At 36.6% G+C, this 23,842-nt stretch overlaps 1 protein-coding gene across 1 annotated transcript in view; it reads left to right on the forward strand.

The window, feature by feature from the left end:
* The first annotated feature begins 2,743 nt into the window (after positions 1-2,743).
* Positions 2,744-23,842, forward strand: part of LOC306886911 (chloride channel protein 1-like) — a 30,570-nt gene continuing 9,471 nt past the window's right edge. Inside the window, exons 1-12 of the mRNA XM_079444277.1 lie at positions 2,744-2,815; positions 11,520-11,739; positions 11,831-11,962; positions 16,471-16,599; positions 17,085-17,218; positions 18,314-18,391; positions 18,887-18,965; positions 21,942-22,067; positions 22,649-22,733; positions 22,860-22,961; positions 23,138-23,222; positions 23,612-23,767. Of these exons, the coding sequence (XP_079300403.1) occupies positions 2,765-2,815; positions 11,520-11,739; positions 11,831-11,962; positions 16,471-16,599; positions 17,085-17,218; positions 18,314-18,391; positions 18,887-18,965; positions 21,942-22,067; positions 22,649-22,733; positions 22,860-22,961; positions 23,138-23,222; positions 23,612-23,767 (1,377 nt within the window). The 5' untranslated portion in view covers positions 2,744-2,764. The remainder of the gene's footprint in view (positions 2,816-11,519; positions 11,740-11,830; positions 11,963-16,470; positions 16,600-17,084; positions 17,219-18,313; positions 18,392-18,886; positions 18,966-21,941; positions 22,068-22,648; positions 22,734-22,859; positions 22,962-23,137; positions 23,223-23,611; positions 23,768-23,842) is intronic.

Here is a 23,842-nt window from a genome sequence, read left to right on the forward strand (position 1 = left end):
ACTTGCGTTGTGGATTTCTTCCTATAGTTGTGTGTTTGAGTTTGAGTGTATTGTCTGGTTGGTTATAATTGAGTGCCAGCCATGTTGGATTTTATTCTCTGTATTGAGTTGTTTAGTATTAGATCACTCCCTCTCCCTCTCTGTTTTTCAGAGTTGTCTGCGGCTTCCGTGGTGATGCATTTTTATCCGCGTGCTCGGGTTTCTCTGTCGTGCCGTGGCTGCAGGAATGGCCGTCATTGTACCGATCCGTAACACCTACCCATCTGACCTGTTAGCGTGACTCCAGCACTGAAGCCTTCGCCGCAAGGCCCAGATGGTTTGTATATAAATGCGTGGAGGATTACTTTATTTATTTTTAAGCTTTATTTAGTTGTCCACCGAGGTATATCCTGACCAATCGATTGGCAGGCCTAGTTGTGATATAAAAAGCAACAACCTACACAATGTATTTCAGAAGTCACGAAAGATCACACGTGAGTTTTTGCTGCACTTTTAGCTCATCAGATCAGCGGATGCTTCACCCGGACGTCTCTCTAGGGTAATGCCTATAAACATTTCGGACTCTCGAAGCCATGAGTTGGCAGAGAGTTTATAGATTCATCAGCCTGTTAATCGGAGTAGTGGTTGAATCACAGCAAGAGTGTGTTGTATTTTAAGACCGTGCGGGGAGTTTCCTTGCTGCTGCATTGAATGCTGTTGTACTGGGTCACGTTGCCCATCCCCCCTACCCCCCCAAGGCCTTCCAAAACGCATACTCACTCATCATGTTACAGGGGTGCCCCCGAGGGGGTGGTGTCCTGTCAAAAAACACCTGTGCTTGCCAGAAGGAACAAAAACAAGAAGAGGTGGAAGTAAAACAGAAATCCAGCTGGGAGGGGTTCAGGCCTGCAGATAGATGGGGAGGCGTGTTGCCGCTAGTAACGGCTGAGAGTGGGGATGTCGTTAATGTGAGATGAGGCGGCGATTAGCCATGTGCTGCAGCTAAGAACAGACAAGCAACCTGTATTATCTATTTAACACAAGACACAAGTACGCTCATTTGGGCTCATCTGCTTCAGTCACTCTCTCTGTTTGAGTCTTTGTGTTTTTATTCACTACACTACACTGCATAGTGATTTGTTTTTTTCAAAATAGTTTTTCTTGCCCTCTTCATAAAATTGATCATTTTTTTTATTTATTATGTCCTGCTTGTTTTAGGATTTGAATCATATGTTTCATGTTGACTACAGATTGTGTAGATAAAAGGAATGGTCACCTAACAAGAATTAACCATGGTAAACATAACCAAAATACAATAGATGCAAGTTATTGCTAACATTGCAAAACTATGACAGAAATCTGTTAATACTTCTATACCTAGTTCTGAAATACCTAGGGATATTAGAGTATTTCAAAAGTGTGTTTTAGAGCACTGGAAAAGTTGTGTAAATTAATCACATTTTCTTAATTCTAAAGTCTTTTATTAGGTAGAAATAATCTTAGAATTTGATATGTAAAAATATTTTAGTAAAACTTAACAGAAGCTCTGTTTTTTAACGTTAGTTTACGTCAGTTAATATGAGCTAATGATGTCAAATACTTTTGAAGCATTTATTAATCTTCGTTAATGGTGATTTTAACATTTACTAATACATTATTAAATTGGAAAGTTGTATTTGTTAATATTATTTAATAGACCTGCACTAACATGAATGTACAATGAGCAGTTGTATTTTTATTAACTAACGTTAATAAAGATGATTAAATACTGTTATTATTAAGTATTGCTCATTGTTAAAGAGTTCAGAATTGGGGCCTTATTGTGAAGTGTTACCATTATTTTTATATTAATATTTTATAAACTTCAGGTAATTTTCAGACTTTTATCCAAAGTTATTTATAGTGCAATTAGTGTTTGTTTGTTTGGGAAATCCTGGAAATATCAGGGAATTTCAAAGTTATAAAGGAATCAAAATTCATCAAATGGAAATGATTAAAAACGTATAAAGTAAAAAAAAGTTATGTAAGTTTTCATAGTATTTCTCCCAATCTCTGTTAATTTAATTGATTAAAAATGCTATCCATTTGTCGCAAATCACTGTAAACATAAACCCAGAATATTAAAAGTTTCCCAGAATATTTCTATAATTCCAAATAGAATTTCAGTTCATTTAAGATGTATCTTTCCACGGTTATGGAATAGGTTCTGGAAATGTTTTGAAAATTAATAAAACATTAACATTTCATGGAAATTTCTTACTAATCTCTTAACTCTGAAGTATTGCTCTTTGTGAGTGCAATCTTTATAAAATAATTTAAAATCCTTATCCCGTACTCTAGCATAGGATAAATTCTGGAAACTCGTAAGTGTTACCAGCTTGCCAATATACCAAATTTGCCAATACTGTGTATTGGACAGAAACTATGGATACCATGGTAATGTTTTGAAAGGGTTGTGAATATCTGCATGTTTGGGATGTGTTTGCGTTCTCTGCACCTCCAGAAGTGTTGTTGGTGCAGTGTATTACAGGTAGGCCGTCTCTTTGCCAGTTTGTGGATGGTGTGTTCCAGTGTATCTAATTGAAGAATCACACGTCTCAGCATTTTTCTCACACGTGTGTGTTGCGGGTACTGTAACATAAGAGTGAGACAGCGTGTTTATCTTTGAGCGGGGTGGTGTGTGTAACTGAATAAACGGGTAAGAGTCGGTGAGTGTATGTGTTTCATATGCTGTAACACAGGAGTGAGACTGTGTGTTTATTTTTGGCTCAGTGCGAGCGTGTCGATGGCTGCCGATGCGTCGCAAAGGAAAGCTCTGAGATACCAGCAAACCCTGGTCAGTCACTGTCTTTCTGTGCCTCTTTCTCTCTCCCGTTGTTTTGTTGTCTTACGCCGAGGCGTTTCGCTGTCTTGCTTTTGGTGGGTGGCTTGCTGAGGTTCGTCATGGTCAGTCTGGTCTGTTCTAACCTAGAAACGCTTATCTGCCCAAAATATGACTCTTTAAATAATGGGTCTCAAAGTCTTTCACTTCACTAGCCTGGGCTTTAATTGATTTTCCATTCTATTCTTAGTGGTGCGACACACATGGAGCTCACTGGGCTGTTCTAGCACAACTCATGAATAGGTATGAGAATTGCCGTAACCTGTGTCAACACCCTGCTGATTAAAGACGATCTGTCTCGTAAACTTGCATTAGAGCCAATACAATGGATTTATCAGATGCTTCTTGGGAGAGAATCATGTTTGCATGTTCTGCTTTCTACCTCCTTGCTTTTTTTAATGCTTGTCAGTCATTTTATGATTACTTCAGACAGCTTCCCGTTGCAGTATTTCTGTTTACCGGCATCATTTGGTGTGGAAAAAGCCTCAGGTTTCTGAAAGTTCTATAAAACACCTCGAATGCCCTTGAGGATTATTTGCAATGTTGTAGACTTGCTGAACTAAGCAGATGTGTGGACCAAACCTCGTGATTTGTGCGTATTCGTGCTAACCTACGCACTACATCTCTGCTGCTATACGCTAGCAGAAACCTGAGCATGCAGGTTAAATATACGCCTGGCCCTGCTGCTCTCGATGGCCAAGAGGAACGTATGGTCAGCTGGTCAGGTGCATTGAGCTATTTGTTAGCGTTGGGTTCTATTGGACAGCTGATTAGGAAGGCCCTAAGATTGTATGAAAGTGAAAGGAAAGGTGATGGCGCAGTGGATAAGACACATGCCTTTGGTGTGAGAGACCCGGGTTCGAATCCACTGTGAGACACCAATGTGTCCCTGAGCAAGACACTTAACCCCTAGTTGCTCCAGAGGCGTGTGACCTCTGACATATATAGCAATTGTAAGTCGCTTTGGATAAAAGCGTCAGCTAAATGAATAAATGTAAATGTAATGTAAATGAAATAGATTGAACACAAAAGGTCAAGTGTCAAAAGAGAGCGTGAGAGAATAGTTGTAAATTTGGTGCGCGAGAAAGTGAGACGAGGGGGCGAAAGAGCATCAATTCTTTAGCTGTCAGTTTTGCACTGTCACAAGTCATTAAGTTCCCACACACAGGCTCCCCTCAACCTTCCATTTCTTCACCGGTCTCCCTCTCTTCTCTCGCTCGCAAGTTTCCACATCGATTTTCCTCTCTTGCCGCACAATATGGGAAGATCGCCAGTGCCGGGAGCTTTTTTTAACCTCTGTAAATTTTACGCATAAACGCATTACTGCCGCTGCCGTCCCCTTTCTGTCTGTCTCGCACACGCAGGAGATTCCTGTAGGGAACATGATCCAGTCTGAGGAAAAACTTCATCAGTAGCCTTACAGGCTTCAAGTGAATGATTTCCTCTTCATAATCAGATTTAATACTGTTGTTATTCTGTTGCTGCTGAATGAGTGTTTTTCACTCAATATATTATTACAAATGTGTGTGTTTAGAATTTGCCAGCTTAAAGGGAGAGTTCACACAAAAATAAAAATTCTGTCATTAAGTCATTCCAAACCTGTAAGACCTTTGTTCATCTTCGGAACACAAATTATGATATTTTTGATGAAATTTGAGAGCTTTCTGACCCTGTGTAGACAGCAACGCAACTACCACATTCAAGGCCCAGAAAAGGTAGTAAGGACATCGTTAAAATAGTCTGTGTAACATCAGTGGTTCAACCGCACTGTTATGAAGCTACAAGAATACTTTTTGTGTGCAAAATAATAAAGACCTTATTCAACAATTTCTTTTCTTCCACGTCAGTCGTTGACGCATGCTGATGCAGAAGCCGCCATTCTGACGGTTACTGAGACATTCCGGTTGCATTTAATTTTACCACATGTGTACTAGAGATGCAACAATACAGTTAGCCCACGGTTCAACACCTCTGTTTTTAACCATGTGTTTTTGGTTCGGTTTGGTTCTGATGGCTTGGCGATTTTTTAAAAGCAAATTAACAACACAAAACTCCTGTACACTTCTGTACACCTGAAATAGACATGGATTATTATATGTCTGCTTAAATTATTATTTTTTTTTTTGAGAGAAGTAATGTTTTTCCTATTTTTACCCAGTTTGCCAATGGATTGGACATTATGGAGTGCTATAAAAACATGTAATGTCTGATTAATTCATACTGGATGCCAGAGGGCGCCCTTGGGACAGAAACTTCACAGAAGTAATAGAACTCATGACGTTCCAGAAAATCCCTAATAAGGACAAAGTCATCCAGCTATCGCTGTAGCTGAGTAAAAAGAAGATTAGAAATATTTTGAATGATGAAACATAAAGACAATAAAGGGGAGGCGTTTGCTCTTCTCAGTGCATAAGCACGCGCGCACACACACACACACAGCTAATTAGGAAAGAAATAAAATGCTTTGAATTTATTAGTTTTATTAGTTATTTGAATGCAAAAATTCAATACGTAAGTGAGTATTGAACCGTAGATGTCGTACCAAACAGTTTTCCCTAATGTGTACTTACAGTATACTTATCTAAAAAAGTACTGGTAATACAAAGTAACTACATGGTTAAGATTAGGTTTTGAGATAGATTCAAGGTTAGTAATTACCCAGTTATTATAATTTCTATTATAAGCACAGAGTATGTACATGCGGAACAGGACAGTAATATAAAGTGCTACTGACATTTCTCAAAATTTCTTCATTTGTATTTCATAGAAGAAAGTCATAAAGTTTTGATGTGAGTAAATGATGGCATAATTTATACAGAGTATCTATTTACATTAAGTGCAAACAACCCGCCTTGTTGGCAGAGCCTATTTACACTAACTCCGCCCACTACCATGGGCTTGGGCTAGACAACATTACAAAAGACGCCTGATTAACAATAGCAGCAGCAAAAGCATGTGGTAGAGTTTGATGCGATCGACCCAAGTTCAAATATTAGTGCTTCTCCCTTTTCACATTACATATCACATCGGAAAGGCATTTATTTAAAAAATAAAATGAAGGAAATATTCGAAAAGTGGATATAAAGTTTCACACAGGTGTTTATTGGGTAGGGTTACGATTAGGTGTAGGGAGGGCTTTATTGTACCAATAATGTGGCTTCCATTTAATAATTTTAATAAAAATTATAATTTACACTCAATACGCTATTATGGTGTACTGTTTTATAATGTATTACAATGATAAGGTGCAGATATCTGCCACTATTTGCACTAAGTAGTATAAAGACAATGATAAGAAAATACTGCTATTTTTACGTAGTGTAAATAGAATCTATAGCTATTTAGACTTACTGCAAATAGCTGCTGCCTAATTTAATTATTTTAGGGGATCTGTCCCTTTTATGAGAGAATGAAGGGATAGTTTACCCAAAATGAAAATTCTGTCATCATTTACTCACCATCATGTCAGTCCCAACCTGTATGGCTTTCTTCTGTGGAGCTGAAAAGACATTGGACAGCATTGATTTTCATTGTGTAGGTAAAAACCACTTATGTTCTACAAAAGCAAGTAAGTCATAGAGGTTTGGAACAAATGAGGGTGAGTAAATCATGATATAAGTTTCATTGCTGAGCAAACTATCCCTAAAAATGCTGAATGCTTTCTGTGAGTGTCAGGTTTAGAGTTGAATGATGGAAATTATAATTTGCTTGGTGTGAAACAAAAGAAGTCAATGGAAAGTTTCCACCATGATGGAAAAACTAATGATGGTGTCTGGTCTTAGATGAGCGATGTATTCGTTTACAGCAGTGTTTGCTCATACTGATGTTAAACAGCACCGCGTGTTGTGTTTAATGGTCACACTTAAGTGATTTCACTTCCAGGTCAGGCAGCTGCGGATGACCTCTTCTTAAGCACAGAGGCCTCTGGGAGTCTGACTGCTGATTGACAGCAATGAACAGACTGAGAGTCAAGTGGAGGAAGTGTGCAGGAGATAAAAGGGTTGTTGCGTTTGAACTTTCACTTCGTTATTGGGCAGAAATGCAAATAATGTTTTGAGGATGAATTAGCATATTCCTGGGGTCTTGTGAACTGCAGACTACAGACTGCTGAAATATCCAAATTCAAACAAGTTTGTTTACCAACTTTTTTTTCTTAAGGTTGTGTCCTGTTTTTCTTGGTTGACAATTAAATAACTAATAACCTTAAATAATTATTGATGAGTAGAAAATTCTTAACTGATCAGTAGTTTATGTACTTTAAAAGATGAGCATGCTGTGTGAAAATATGTAAAAACTTCAATGTGTAAAAATCTCATATGTAAAAAATATTATATGTAATATGTAAATATGTAAAAATCAAATTAGTCTGTTTAGCATTATATAGTTTTTTGTAGCCTGATTAATTTTTTTTTTTACCATGGAGAAAGTCTAGTCCACTTTAAAGTTTGTTAAAGGTTGGTGTTTTGAGTGTAAATTTGTTGATAGGCTGGTGTTAAAAAAACTGCACAGCACTGTCAGTCCATGCTGGGTCTTACAGAAAACTCTACATAAATGTGCCAACATTTGTGTTCATAATTGTTCATTTGTGTAATAATAATGCAGTTTATTTCAAAGACTCAGGGAACAGATCTGCAATTCTTTTTTTTAGTAATTTATTTTTAAACTTTTTCCAAAGCATTAACAATACTTTTTATTAAGAAATCGTTAACACAACTCCATACAACTGCAAAATATTATTTTTCCCAACATTAACTCTTTCCACCGAAATAATGAAATTACGCATAGTGATAGCAATAATAATAATAAAAGTAAAAAATAAATACATGTAACAATTGTATACATTTAAAATGGGCATAATTAAATATGCAGAAATGTTTTCTCATTTAATATCCTTCAGATTCAATGCAATTAACACTGGTAACCTGGCAACGTAAACATTTAATCTGAAAATTCAGTAGTTATTTCTTCCTCAAAAGCACTTATTATCTTAATCCAGTACCTTGTAAACATGGATTTGTTTCCACATGGATTGACAAAAACGTATCTAACTCCTGGAAGTTGTATGAATCTGAAATTGTCCAATAAAATTAAAGCTTTCCAATTTGCGAAAGTGCCGTACACTCCAAAAAAAAAAGGTACAAAAGCTATCACTGGGGCAGTACCTTTTCAAAAGGTACACTTTTGTACATTTTAGGAACTAATATGTAAACTTGAGGTACTAGTATGTGCATTTAAAGTAGCAATATGAACCCATTACCTACAAATGTGTACCTTTTGAAAAGGTACCGCCCCACTGACAGCTTTTGTACCTTTTTTTCTGAGAGTATGTAGCCCATAGACAAGCATTCGGCTGAGACTAAGCATTATATATTGATGTTTTTTAAAATACTCTTTCATAGTCATTTTCTAATTTTATTTTGAGATTTTGCCACTTTTAATGAATGGACAGTGTAGAGGTGAACGTGGTGATGTCACTTTATGTCACAGAGCTGACATCAATCAACACCATTAATGCAGGTTTAACTGAATTCAACTTAAGCACAGACGAAAATAAATGAAATGACGCAGAAAACGTGTTCACATCCAGATACCTGCAGTGGATTTCAGCTGACCGCCAGACAGGATTAGGAAGCCACAATCCTGTGAATTAACAGCTGCTGACAGCACACTGTCAATCGCAGTCTGTAAATGAAGTGCACTGCATTATGGGTAATGTAGTTTACTTAGATGTTAACCTACAGGGCACCCCCTATAAGGCAGATACAGTTACTAATATCTGAATATTTTGTGAAGGTTAAAAGGAGAAGGAGAGGAGGAACATAGGTACATAGCAGACGAAAAGAAAGAGAGACAAAGATTGACAGAGGAGAAAGAGCACGATGTTAAGGGAACCCATCAACACTTTTGAGACGGTTTTGAATTTTGACCAGATTCTGGTGAGATTAAACATTATAATATTTGTATTTTTTCTAGATTTAAACATTTTGGTAACTTGCTATACTGTACAGGATTTCATTCATTGGATTAATGGATGTTGATAATGTTCTATAACTTTTTTATGGAAATCTTGGGACGAAGGTCAGTCTATATTCTAGCATTGTCTAGAAATTAATTTACTGCTTAAAAAAAGCAACACTTATGAAAATATGAGTTTCGTTGCTCATTATGTCAACTACTAATACTGAATGTAAATGTCAACATTGCATAATTTGCGTTATTACATATGATTTCATATTAATTATTCATATGCATTATTTGATAATATATTGTTGAATTAATATAATTACATTTGATAAAGAAAAAGATCTGATCAGTCTGTCAGTAAATGGGTCAGACTGTATTATTATACTTACACACACACACCTATACAGACTGACCATTATATTTCTGTTTTTAATTAACTCTCAAAGTCACTATGTCCTTCAGTGCTTATGTCTGTTAGCAACTTTCACTCTCTCGGCTCTGTCGGTCTTCCTCTCTCTCACTCTTTCTTGTCTTTGAGCCTTATTTCTCTCAGAATAACGTGTTGGATAGTATACTTTTGGTCTTATTCTTGATCTTGTAATTTGTTGATTGATTTCAGTTGTTCAGAAGACTACATCTGATCTTTCAGAACTGAGCTGTGGGGTCAGGCCCTGTGGTTGTAAAGTAAAGCCTGCACTGTGGAAATCAGTTAAACGAGGAAAACAGGTGTTTGAGAGAGAATATGTTGTTATAAAGTACACGTTTTTCTGTTACAGAACAGTCTCTCACGCTGTCAACCTGAATCAGTGTACCGACTTCAGAAAATCGAAGAGACAATGATAGAAACAACCTTGGGTCTTCTCTCTATCTGACACAAACTCTGCTATCTTATCATGATAACGTGATAGATGAGAAAAGAATTAAAAACCATTTTTTTTACTCAGGGATTTTGTTAAATTGGTCATTCGAGGGTATTCGATAGTGTGTGTGTGTGCTCCAGTATTCAAATGCAGTGTATAAATGCTGTTGTATAGCTGGTTGTCTCATAGTATGAGATGCTCTGTGGGAGAATGTAAAATCTGCATACATTATGTTCAAGACTGCAGCTACACATGAGGTGGGTTTGTCTCTATTATGAATGCATGCCGTAGAATTCAGCATTCTTGTTCACTTTCATTCATTATTAAACTCTAAATTAATTCTAAATGCAATAATTTAGAAGTAATTAACAAATCTACTGTTTAATAATTGTTCTTGAATAAATTAATTAAAAAATGTCAATTATTAGTGAAAGAGAATAACTTTATGCTAATTAACTGTGTTGAAATGGATATAAATTCTGGATTATAATTTCATATGAACTTCCGAAAAGTTCAAAAATTGTTTTTGGACTCTGCATTTGGAAAACAAACCTAAAGTAGATTTTCATTTGAAGTTAATTAATTTTAATTTATTAGTTGAAGTCTAGACTCATCAGGGCTGAATGATACTATAATGGTTTGGTTGATTGAGTTCTGTACTGAAAATGATTTATTTTTTTTATGTATAAAGCTACCAAAACCACAGCTGTTTATGTACTTTGTTGGGAAAAAAGAATCTGTGATAAGATGAATACCCCCAAATTTTTTTTTAATTTATTTTAAATCTTTCTTATTTATTTGTTAAGTTGTTTATTTATACATGCATGCATGCACATTTTTTTAGATATAATTTATAATTTATTCCAATTGTTTTAAATAAATACTCAAGTAGTTTAAATTGTGTATATGCAGTATATTGATCATTTCTTGTTTTTGAGTGGGCATGAGGGGGCTGAATCTGATCCCTCCAGTCTTGTACCATGTGGGGTCTGTGCGGCTCAGGAATGTATGTGTGAAGGCGTGTGTATTGGGTGTAATGGAATGAAGGTGAAGAATGTCTTGGTGGATCACTTCCTCCTTTACTGGCCAAAATCCAGTCTATCCTGATGGACAGCCCATTATTTTTGCATTTGTGTACTCATGTAGCTCACCAAGAAATCAAATATGGCCTCCATTTAGTTTGCAGCGCCCACTTCTAATCGATTCCCCATGATCTAAGCAAATCCCGATGGACTAAATCAAGTACTGCCCCATGTTGTTTTGCCATCCAATAAGCCACTCAGATATAAATCACAATAGAGAAGATAAGACGGTTGCAATTTCCAATTAATGGTGACCTTAATCTGTTCTTTCTTTCTTTTGGGGTGTTTGGCTTTTTTAAGTTGATGCAATATAGTTGGGAAATTTAAGTACTACATTTTCAGCTGAATCTTGTGCATGTGCGTGTACTGTATGTATGATTGAGAGTATCTCGGGGGAGCGCTTTTCCATTCTGCCCTGTTAGACAGTGTGACTATTTCTGTCTGACATATATAAATGACTGTTAGTCACCACCACACACACTTACATTGATTCCCTTCATGTTCCTACTTCCACAAGTATTCACATGCACACAATCACACTGAACCAGTGTGCACTCTGAGAGTTGTGAAATCAAAGGATTTTCTACCATTAAGTTGCAGTTTCCCGCATTATCAAGAGTGACTTTTTCCCCATATTTGCTTTGTTCACTGCAGATTTTCCTTCCATTGATTTTCTTCTCTCTGCTGATCAATGATCAGGTGTCATGTGGTCATTTCTGTTCCTGGTAGAAACCCGCATTCTGTCTTTTTCAGCTGTATGGGGAATATCGGGAGCAGCTGGGTAATATTGCCAGACGGGAGGCCACACGTCTGTTGACTGAAAGGCAATGGAAGAGGCATGCCGGCAATGCCAAGGCAACCAGGAGAGGCCATGGCCGAGCACATCATGCCAGCCTGGATGCGGGGCCCATGGCACCAGGTTTAAGCCCCTCCTACTCTATAAAGAATCCACGCCCCTATTCCAAATGCCAGGGTGAGTGGCTAATGAAAACCCATTCTGTTTACTTAGAAATCAAGTGCACTGGTCTAAAGTGAATAGCCGTTAGAATGTGTTTGCATTGCAGACTGCCTGGCCCGGATCCAGAGGTATATTGTGACAAAGTTGGGCGAGGACTGGATCTTCCTGGTTCTTTTAGGCCTCACTATGGCTCTGGTTAGCTGGAGCATGGACTATGCCAGTGCCAAGAGCCTACAAGGTAGATGGTAGAGTTGGTGACACTTAAAGCCTGTATATATTTAAGCAAAAAGGTATGAGATGCTCTCTTGTATTCTGAAGTAGTTGTGGCCTTTATGTTCAAATATTATTCTACTATTTATTTAGACAACACTTTATAATAGGGTTCCATTAGTTAGTGTTAGTTAACAGACTGACTAACATTAACTAACAATGAGCAGTCTATTTGTTACAACTGTTTATTGTTCGTTCATGGTGACTTAGGTCCATTAAAGAATATTAGCAGATGCAACTTTTGATTTTAATATGTGTTAGAAAATCTTTAAATTAACATTAAAATAAATGCTTTAGAAGTACTAATTTCTAGTACTAATGAACTAATGTCAACAATTCAAACGTTATTAAAGGGATAGTTCACCCAAAAATGAAAATTCTGGCATTAATCGCTCACCCTCATGTCGTTCCGAACCCATAAGACCTTCGTTCATCTTCAGAACATAATTTAAGATATTTTTGATAAAATCCGAGAGCTTTCTGACCCTCCATAGACAGCAATGTAGCTGAAATATTCCCAGGTCCAGAAACATAGCATTGGTAAAATAGTCCATGTGACATCAGTAGTTTAACCGTAATCTTACAAAGCTACGAGGATACTTTTTGTGCGCAAAGAAAACAAAAATAATGACTTTATTCAACAATTATTCTCCAAGTTACCATACGTCAGCAGCATGCGTTGTGGTACTCTTGTTATGGCAGAGGTTGGTAACTTGTAGTATTCTCGTAGCTTCGTAAAATTACAGTTGAACCCCTGATGTCCCATGGACTATTTTACCAATGTCCTTGCTATGTTTCTGGGCCTGGGAACATTCCAGTTGCGTTGCTATCTATGGAGGGCCAGAGAGCTCTCGGATTTCATCAAAAATATCTTAAAGGGTTACTCCACCCCAAAATGAAAATTTTGTCATTAATCACTTAACCCCATGTCGTTCCAGTCCTGTGAAACCTTCGTTCATCCTCGGAACACAATTTAAGATATTCTGGATGAAAACCGGGAGTCTTGTGACTGTCCCATTGACTGCCAAGTAAAAGGTCCAGAAAAGTATGAAAGACATCGACAAAATAGTCCATCTGCCATCAGTGGTTCAACCTGAATGTTATGAAGCGACAAGAATACTTTTTGTACGCAAAGAAAAAAAAAAACGTATGACTTTATTCAACAATTTGTCTCGTCCGCGTCACCGTAGCGCCATTATCTGCTGGACACAAACGACGTATGCTGTTTTGTGTCAGCCTCACCACACAATATTATTCTTTTGTGGAAAATACTGAACAGCAGCCAGGAATAGAATTTGGACTAAGTTTTAGAATTAAACAGATTTCTTTTTTTTTATTTAATCAAATTTATATAATTAATGTGTATTTAATATTTTTCTCATTTTCAAATAACAGCATCACAAATGGGAAAAAAAGAGTAATAACATCTGTTTATGAAACACATCAGATAAAACTGAATGCAAAAAAACTTGTCTATACAGGTGCATCTCATAAAATTAGAATATTATGAAAAAGTAAATTATTTCTTGTAACTTGTTTCAAAAAGTGAAACTTTCATATATTTTAGATTTATTACATGTAAAGTAAAACATTTCAAAAGTTTTTTTGTTTTGATTTTGATGATTAAAGCTTACAGCTCATGAAAGTCAAAAATCCAGTATCTCAAAATATTAGAATATTTACATTTGAGTTTCAATTAATGACCATCCCTACAGTATAAATTCCGGGTATCTCTTATTCTTTGAGACCACAATAATGGGGAAGACTGCTGACTTGGAAATGGTCCAGAAGACAATCATTGACACCCTCCACAAAGAGGGTAAATCACAGAGGGTCATTACTGAAAGGGGGGGCTGTTCAAGGAGTGCTGTATCAAAGCATATTAAATGAAAAGTTGACTGGAAGGAAGAAATTGTGTAGGAAAAGGTGCACAAGCAACAGGGTTGACCGCAAGCTTGAGAATACTGTCAAGCAAAGCCGATTCAAAGACTTGGGAGAGCTTCACAAGGAGTGGACTGAAGCTGGAATCAGTGCATCAGGAGTCACCACGCTCAGACGTCTTCAGGAAAAGGGCTAACAAGCCACTTATGACACAGAAACATCGTCAGAAGAATCTTACCTGGGCTAAAGAGAAAAAGATCCGGACTGTTGCTCAGTGGTCCAAAGTCCTCTTTTCAGATAAAAGTAAATTTTGCATTTTGTTTGGAAATCAAGGTCTGGAGTCTGGAGGAAGACTGGAGAGGCACAGAATCCAACCTGCTTGAAGTCCAGTGTGATGTTTCCGAAGTCAGTGATGATTTGCGGTGCTGTGATGTCTGCTGGTGTTGGGCCATTGTGTTTAAGTCCAAAGTCAATGCAGCCGTCTACCAGGAGATTTGCTGACAAGCTTTATGGAGATGCTGATTTCCTTTTCCAGCAGGACTTTAGCACCTGCCCACAGTGCCAAAACCACTGCCAAGTGGTTTGCTGACTATAATATTACTGTGCTTGATTGGCCAGCCAACATGCCTGACCTGAACTCCATATGGAATCTATGGGATATTTTCAAGAGAAAGATGAGAAACGGTGGATCCAACAATACAGACGAGCTGAAGGCTCAATAGTGCCTCAGCAGTGCCACAGGCTGATTGCTTCCATGCCGTTCCTCACTGATGCTAAAGGAGCCCCGACCAAGAATTGAGTGCATAAATGAACATCTTTAAAGAACTTGAACTTTTGTGTTTTGCAAATTCTTTTTTTTGATTGATCTTAGGAAATATTATAATATTTTGAGATAAGCTGTAAGCTCTAATAATTAAAATTAAAACAAAAAAACTTTTGAAATGTTTTACTTTATATGCAATGAATCTAGAATATATGAAAGTTTCACTTTTTGAAATGTTACCAAAAAAAACAAAACAACCTTTTTCACAATATTTGAATTTTTTGAGATGCACCTATATATGTCTGTATATATCAAACATATAACTTTATTATATTAACCCTTGTGCATCAATAAAAAAAAGTTACACTTAGGTCCATGGTGGACAAAAATGTCCATGTCAAAAAACGGTCATAAAAATTGGAAGCTTGGGAGCACAGACTTAAGTTTGGTCTCATTTTAAAGAAGACCCATGGCAGATTATTGTTGAAGTAAAAAAAGTTTAAAAAGTGAAACAAAAAAAAGTTATACAGGTTTAAGTATATTAAAATTATTTATGAACAATATTTTATATTTTATTTTATGAATATTTTATATATGAAACATGTTAAACCTGCTAGAAAATCAAAGCCATAAATCGAAACAAGTTGTGTTCCAAATTTGAGGTTGATATCTCAAAAGATGAGCTTTCAGTAAAATTTTGTTTGGGCGCAGTACCAAATATTCCCCTGTAGATAGCAGCAAAACTCTGCTGGTGCACACAGTGCTTGGATTTGTGATTTGCAGTAGAGGTTTTTTTTCTCAAATATCACAAGCACACACACAATTTTTTTTATGACACACATACAAACCACACTCTGACATCTATACCAACAAAATTATCAAAAAAAAAAAAAAACAATACTAAAATGGACAAAAATGTCCATAAGGGTGCACAAGGGTTAACATGCATATTACTGCAAAATTGACTGTTTATTAGTACTTATAAAGCACATATTAATTCCTTATTCTCCAAGACCATATTCTAGATCCCTTAATCCTGCCCCATACCTAAACGTAACAACTACCTCACTAACTATTAATAAGCAGCAAATTAGGAGTTTATTGAAGCAAAATTTGTAGTTAATAGTTAATTAATAGTGAGAATTGATTCCCAAACCTTTTCCAGGATAACTAAACAATGAAAGTTTTCATTTCAGGGTGAATTATCCCTTTGAAAGGTTTTCTTTTAATCAAGTTCACTTGTATTCTCTACATCTAAATGCAAAAAACAAGTCCCCATTTGTAATATGGCGTGGTGGCCCAAATCAAAGGTCATCGCTGGCCAACTTGCTCTGATTTAGCGTAACTGCCAATTCTGAGAAAATCTGTTCTTTGGAGCTGAAGGGAGGACATCACCTCAGAGAGCCAATTACTGATACTGGGAACAGAGACAGAGCTATCTCATAAGGACAATTCTCTTGCCAATTGTAATGCCAAAATGAAATAATAACCGTAATACCGTAATACACATAATTGTGGTAGGCTCCGAATAATAAGGAATAATAAGAAGAATCAGAACAAGTTATACAAGTCAAACTTTATAATGATTGTTACAGTATGCAGTATATGCATTAAAAACTGTCAGAAGAAAATAGCAAAAATTGTATCTTTAAGGATACATCACTAAGGAAGTAATCTCAGAGGTACACATTTGTGCCTTAATTAAAGTATAATTAAGTATAATTCATTAAGTTTAATCAACACCCAATTTGACGTGTTGTATCATAGATGTGAGCAAATAAAAAATGTCCTACAGTGAAACTTTTCTCAACCTTTCTATTTTTGTCTGTCAGGATATAAATGGATGTACGGAGAGCTGAAGGGGAATGTGGCTCTGCAGTATCTGGCCTGGGTCTCATATCCCATCATCCTCATCGTGTTTGCATCCCTCTTCTGTCATCTGGTCTCTCCACAAGCTATAGGTTTGTGTATCTCATCGTCCTCTCATTCCTGCTTTTATTACCCTGTATTATTTCTGTTTGTCCTCTGTTCTTTACATTACCATCTCTATTCTGCTTCTCTGCTCACAATGTCACAAATCATTTTTGTGTCCCTCTGTTCTGTCATCTGTACTCAGCTATTATGCTTTATATTCAATTTTTGTCTCGTTTTTGTCCTCAATCCACCTCAACCACCCACAACACTTCAAATCTTCCTGCCCTCTTTTCAAGATGTGATCATCACGGTCTCGTTTTCTCTTTCTTTCTCTCACCTCTCCTCACCACAATTGTTTTGATAGTTTCTCATATGCTCCACGTCAGACTAGAGGATACACGCCAATCTTTTTTCATCTTTTATAATAAGGGTGACAAGATCTACACTCTGTGTGAAATTGTGTTTATGTTTTATGGATTAATTTCATGGGCATCGCTCCCTCTTTCTTGAAAATCTGTTCTCTGTCCCTCAGGCTCTGGGATCCCTGAACTCAAGACCATCCTCAGAGGTGTGGTGTTAAAGGAGTATCTGACGCTCAAGGCGTTTGTGGCTAAAGTCATCGGTCTAACAGCTGGGCTGGGCAGTGGTATGCCCATCGGGAAGGAGGTGGACCTCTGCTACTTTTTGAGATTTTATATTGTTATACAGTATATAAATGTGCAATTTTTTTTATTAAAGTCTATCTCTATCTATCTATCTATCTATCTATCTATCTATCTATCTATCTATCTATCTATCTATCTATCTATCTATCTATCTATCTGTCTGTCTGTCTGTCTGTCTGTCTGTCTGTCTGTCTGTCTGTCTGTCTGTCTGTCTATCGTTCTGTTGTTTTATCTATCTATCTATCTATCTATCTATCTATCTATCTATCTATCTATCTATCTATCTATCTATCTATCTATCTATCTATCTATCTATCTATCTATCTATCTATCTATCTATATGTCTGTCTGTCTGTCTGTCTGTCTGTCTATCTATCATCTGTCTGTCTGTCTGTCTGTCTATCTATCGTTCAATCATTCTATTGTTCTATCGTTCTATCTGTTGTTTTATCGTTCTATCTATCATTTTGTCTATTGCTCTATCCATTTTTCTCTATCTATCTATCTATCTATCTATCTATCTATCTATCTATCTATCTATCTATCTATCTATCTATCTATCTATCTATCTATCTGTCTGTCTGTCTGTCTGTCTGTCTGTCTGTCTGTCTGTCTGTCTGTCTGTCTGTCGTTCTATCTATCGTTCAATCATTCTATCGTTCAATCATTCTATCGTTCTATCTATTGTTCTAGTTTTATCATTCTATCTATCGTTTTGTCTATCTATTGCTCTACCTGTCTGTCTGTCTGTCTATCTATCTATCTATCTATCTATCTATCTATCTATCTATCTATCTATCTATCTATCTATCTATCTATCTATCTATCTATCTATCTATCTATCTATCTATCTATCTGTCTGTCTGTCTGTCTGTCTGTCTGTCTGTCTGTCTGTCTGTCTGTCTGTCTGTCAAACCGGTCTGTGCATCCATCCATTTATCCCCATTCTCTTGTTCTCATATTCTTCTGTTCATTCATTAGTTCAGTTATCTTGCTAACTGGTTGCATCACTAATTAATTTTGTTACATAAACTCTCCTCATAGATTGTTCATCTGCTGCAGTTTTATTGATTCATAACCTCCATTAAATCCTCAGGGTCCTTTTGTGCATATTGCCAGTATATGTGCGGCAGTGCTGAGCAAGGTCATGTCCATCTTCACCGGTGTGTATGAGGTAAAAACCAGCCCCTGTGAGCTTGTTCGCCTGTGTGTATGTGTGGCACGAGTTGAGTTGAGACGTGTGAGTTAGTCTTCAGAAGCTGCTGACCTTAATTGCTGATCTAGGATCTAGTTACCTCTCATTGGCATATCAATTCCCACTCCACACCACAGCCATCACGAGTTATTTTATGAGTAGACAGATGTCAAAACCTGTCTCTGATCAACAGTTAAGGATTATGATGAACTGCTTTTGAATGCTATACTCGGTTTAATATTACAGTTTGTCTGCGTGTCTAATGTTTATGAATTGAAATAAATACCAGTCATACTAATTGCATATTTCTCTCCTCTCATTCCCTGTATTCTCTTTTTTGTCCCTGTCTCATTGTCTCTCCCCAACACCTCATTATTTTTGTCTGTCTGTATTAATAGTGATGGTATTTTTTGGCATGTGTCTTGGACGTGTGTGTTCTGATGCTGTTATTTTAACCCCACCCAAATGACCCAGAATAGTGCCCATGTTCAGGATCTGCTGGTGTGTGCCTGTGCGGTGGGAGTGGCCACCTGTTTCGCTGCCCCAGTGGGAGGCAAGTCACAGCCACTTTTACCCAGCATGCATTGCTTTGTATTATGTATATATGCACTCTGTATATTAGTTTAAAACACGATGTTCATCCCTCTCATCTCCATTCTCTTTTTTTTAGTGTTTTTATGCTTAGTTGGTATGTGTGTAAAGCTTTGGTTTGCCTTTCTTTGCCACATTGAACGAATCCACACAATTGTGTACACACAAAATCCTTTTTTTTTTCCTTTGCTCTTTATCCATAATTCACTTTATTTCTCCTTTCATTCGGCTCTACTCTTTCTTCTTATTTCTCTTTCATGTTTACTTCTCTCTTCCTTCCACGCAATGTACCCGCTGACATTCCTAATCTATTCTTCTTTTTTTTACATCCCTTCATCTCCCTCCCCTCTAACACTCCCGTTCTTCTTTTCTGCCTTCACCTCAAACTCCCTCTCTCTCTTTCTCTCTCTTCTGTCTTGGTTTCAGTAGAACCCTTATGGTTACACAGACATACTGACAGTAGGATGTGCTGTTGGGGTGGGCTGCTGTTTTGGGACTCCCCTTGGAGGTAAAAATCTCCCCTTCTTTCTATCCCCGTTGTTTTCAACGGGGTTTCTTCCTTCTTTTTCAGCTTGATGCCTGCTGAATAATTAAGCTCATCAACACTTCACAGTTAAAAGCACCCGTGTGTTATAAATTCATATGCTGTGCATGTTTTGTGTGTCTTAAAGAGTGTGTATACTCAGAGGAGAGCGTGATAAAGAGTGTACCAGAACATTTAAAGTACTTTTAGAGAGCTCATGTGGATTTTAAAAAGTGTTTTTGTGTGAAAGTATCATGAAGTATTTTTTCAAATCAAATACTTTCTTAATATGTAAAAAAGAACTATAAGCCACTGGTAGGTTAATTCAAGTGTAAAAAGTGTACACTTTTGCAGTAATATTACTCTTATTACTATTTTATGCTATGGGGCTATTGAATACTTGAATCTGATCGGTTAACGAATGTTTATGGTGTGCGATTATTTTCAGGGAAGCGCATGACATATAGTTCTATACAGGTGTTGACCACGTGTCCATATCACTTCACCAAACGATTTCAGTTATTTCAAAGGTCTTTACAACAGCAAAAGAACCAGAACCCACAACAACACTGACCAAACACATAAATATAGAAACTGAAGTTGGAAAAAAATGATTGATTATTTCCATGTTCTTGCTACAAAGTTATGTTTAATTATGTACGGACAGCACATTTCTCCCACTCTCTCGCATACAACCGCACACACATACTGTAAGGACTCACACGGAAACATGCACGTGCACAGAAACGTGTTGTCAGTGCTGCTCTGACGATTTTATCAGTAAAAAAGCTGAGTGTCATTTCTCACAAGCGAGGTAATATGGCGCTGTTCTTGAAACAGATGAACTTACAGTTTCGCTATTAGTAGATGCTGCTGCGAACACTTGAGAGATGCACAGACTTCACAAATGCTTGATCTCTCTCTTTCTATCTATCTGTTTGTCTAATAACTTCATTATTAACTGTATTATTCTGCTATCAATGGCTCAAATCTCCTTACTAGATCTGAAATTACATTTTAATATAATGTAATTAGCAAGTTGGAAGAGATGCGTAAAAAATGAATCCTATCACGAGAACATTTTAAGGCAAAAACCTTATGAATGCCTTTAAATACAACATCTGAACAATATTTGAGGTGTGGCAACCATAGTATATGCATAATGATTCTGGTCCATTGAATTATTAGAAAATAATGCCAACCCTGAGGCCCCATTACCACCTCGGGTGTGCATTTTTTTCTAATAATTCAACGGGCCGTCATCAGTTATTCCTTAGATAGCCTAATATTATCACTCTTATAGTGTGCACGTTGCTGCAGCCTTGGTTTCAGAAGTGTTTTTTTGTTTTATATTTGCTTGTCTGATTTCTCTACAGAATCATGGGCAGCATTGTTTTTCATCATCAAATAAGTTGAAATAGTGCAGACTATATAAGTTACAATTCTCGCCATAAACAAACCATTAACAATGACTTTTGCCTCAATAAACTCCTAATTTGTTGCTTATTAATATTTAGTAAGGCAGTTTTTAAGTTAAGGTATTTGGTAGGACGTGGGATGTAGAATATGGTGGTGCATAAACAGCCAATATAAAATATGCTAATAAGCAAGTAGTTAATAGTGAGAACTGGTCCCTATACTAAAGTGTTACCCAATTAACCTATGGAGAAAATGTTTGGGATTTTTACTCTTGGAACCTAAATGTATTGCATTCTATTACTTTGGTGGTTTGTTTGTGCATACTGACCTGCCTGACACAGCAACACTGTCTCAACCAATGGAGTGAGTTTGGGGCAGGGTTAACTGTTTGATTGACCAATGGCAGATGGGGGAGTGTTTGGGGAAATCTGTTTGAAAACAGACATTATTTAAAAAAAAAAAAAATTATTAATCAAATTATTTATCAATTGATGATTATTTTCAACTAAAATTAGTGCCGTCAAATGATTAATTGCATCCAAAATAAAAGTTTTTTGTTTACATAATATATGTGTGTATACTGCGTATATTTATTATGTATATATAAATACAAACACATGCATGTATATATTTAAGAAAATTATGTTATGTTTACATATTAAATATATTTATATATAATATACAATATAAGAATATAAATATATATGTATGTGCATGTAAATATTTTCAGAATACATACTGTATGTGTGTGTATTTATATATGCAGTACACACACATACATTATTTATATATACAGTACACACACATACATTATGTAAACTAAAACGTTTATTTTGGATGCGATTAATTGTTTGACAGCACTGATTATTATTGTTTGTTTTTGTTATTACTATTCACCTCTCTTGCACTCTCATGTTCTCTCTCTAAATTGCTTTCTCTGCTGTTATTTAACTTTCTTTTTTATCTATTTTTACTCTTGCTCACTTTATCTCTCAGGTGTGTTGTTCAGTATTGAGGTCACGTCGACATATTTTGCTGTGAGGAATTACTGGAGAGGATATTTTGCTGCCACATTCAGTGCCTTCATATTCCGAGTACTGTCAGTGTGGAACAAAGATTCTGGTGAGACGCACACACACACAAACAGATATGATAAATGAATAATTAATTAATTTCATGCTATATGTCAAGCTGTCCATTGCTTACTGAGCTCTATAAATTAAATACATTCTCCAACATTTATTTCTAGTCCTCAGTTTTGATCAGTCAAGCAATGTTCCAAAAGTGATGATGTACAGTCCAACAGCACTGAGAACTTTCACAGATTCTGTCAGTCTGCTCGTGCGTTTGCATGTTCCAGACCGACTTTCGGTGGTTTTTAGTGACTTGTTTTGCAGGTTATATTGTTACAGTAGTAGATGAGTGAGTCACTGAATTATTCACTCTACTATGTCATTCCATATAATTGTGTTTAAGTAAACAGACACCACTATTGACTTGAAGTCCAGCAACATTTCATCCTGCTTTATCTTCATTTGTAACTATTGCATTGGATGAAGAAATAGGCAAAGTGTAAATGCATCTACTTAATATTGACCTGTTATATAAAAGCAATACTTTTTGTAGTTGTAAATATCAGCACTGATATTCAGGACAACAGTGATTTTGACTAAATATGACTAAAACAAGTTTTTTTTCCTCAGTTACGATAACAGCGCTGTTTCGTACAAACTTTCGTATGGATTTCCCGTTTGACCTTCAGGAACTGCCAGCTTTTGCAATAATCGGGTGTGTGGGTTAGTGTGTGTCTATATACATACATGTACAGTATGTGTAGTTATTAATTATGTATATGTGCATCTTTAAATCAATGTCACAATTTTTGACAGTTTCTAAATGTGTTTGTGTTTGTAGGATCTCATGTGGGTTTCTAGGGGCGTTCTTTGTCTATCTGAACAGACAAGTTGTTCTGATCATGAGGAGACCAACGGCGCTTACACAATTCCTTACTAAACAGCAAGTCACCATTTACACAAACTCTTTTCTTAAACCAGTTTTAACTTTAAAATTAGCTTATTGTTTTATTATTTTACTTGTATTAAATATGACATTGATAGTGACATTAATAACATCAAAATGTTATGACAATACACCATTACAGTGGTTATTATATCTGAGTGTGTTTGTTGTAGCCGGTTGATTTACCCTGGTGCCGTGACACTAATTATAGCCTCCTTCACATTTCCTCCGGGCTTCGGCCAGTTCATGGCTGGAGAGGTGTGTATTTGCTTGGATATTTTGCACACATACTGTACATTTTAAGTAGATGTGCATAGAGCAGTGTTACTGAAACTTAACCAGTTCAGAAGCCTTTTCTTTTGTTTGCAAGAACCAAATTTTAAAAACAGCCTTTGAACATGCACTGCGTATTTATCATATTGCTGATATTTCTATAGATTGCTTTTTTGTGTGTGTGTAAAAAATTGCATTTTTAAATTGTGAGATTACCTACAGTACGTACCAGTTCCTACACCATTCCATTGTAACAAAATGTAGCTTTGATTAACTAGTTTATTGAACCATAACACTGCCATTAAAGAGCTGCTTGAGACTCACCAGGCAGAAGCAGTTTCCCTTCACTGCTACATCTTTTATATGTCACGCAGCTGATGCCCAGAGAGTGCATTAATTCACTGTTTGATAACTTCACGTGGACAAAGATCTGGGGTTCACCAGCTCCACCTGGTTTGGGTCGCTCTGCTGCCTGGCTCCACCCACAAGTCAGCGTCTTCGTCATCCTTCTCCTCTTCTTCATCATGAAGGTGCTCGTTTGTTGTAGAAATATTTCTGTAACCAGATTCCATCATGTATGCTGAGTAAATGCTAATTTCGTTTTT

The sequence above is a fragment of the Barbus barbus genome, assembly GCF_936440315.1.
Source record: "Barbus barbus genome assembly, chromosome: 21".
Lineage (NCBI taxonomy): Eukaryota > Metazoa > Chordata > Actinopteri > Cypriniformes > Cyprinidae > Barbus > Barbus barbus.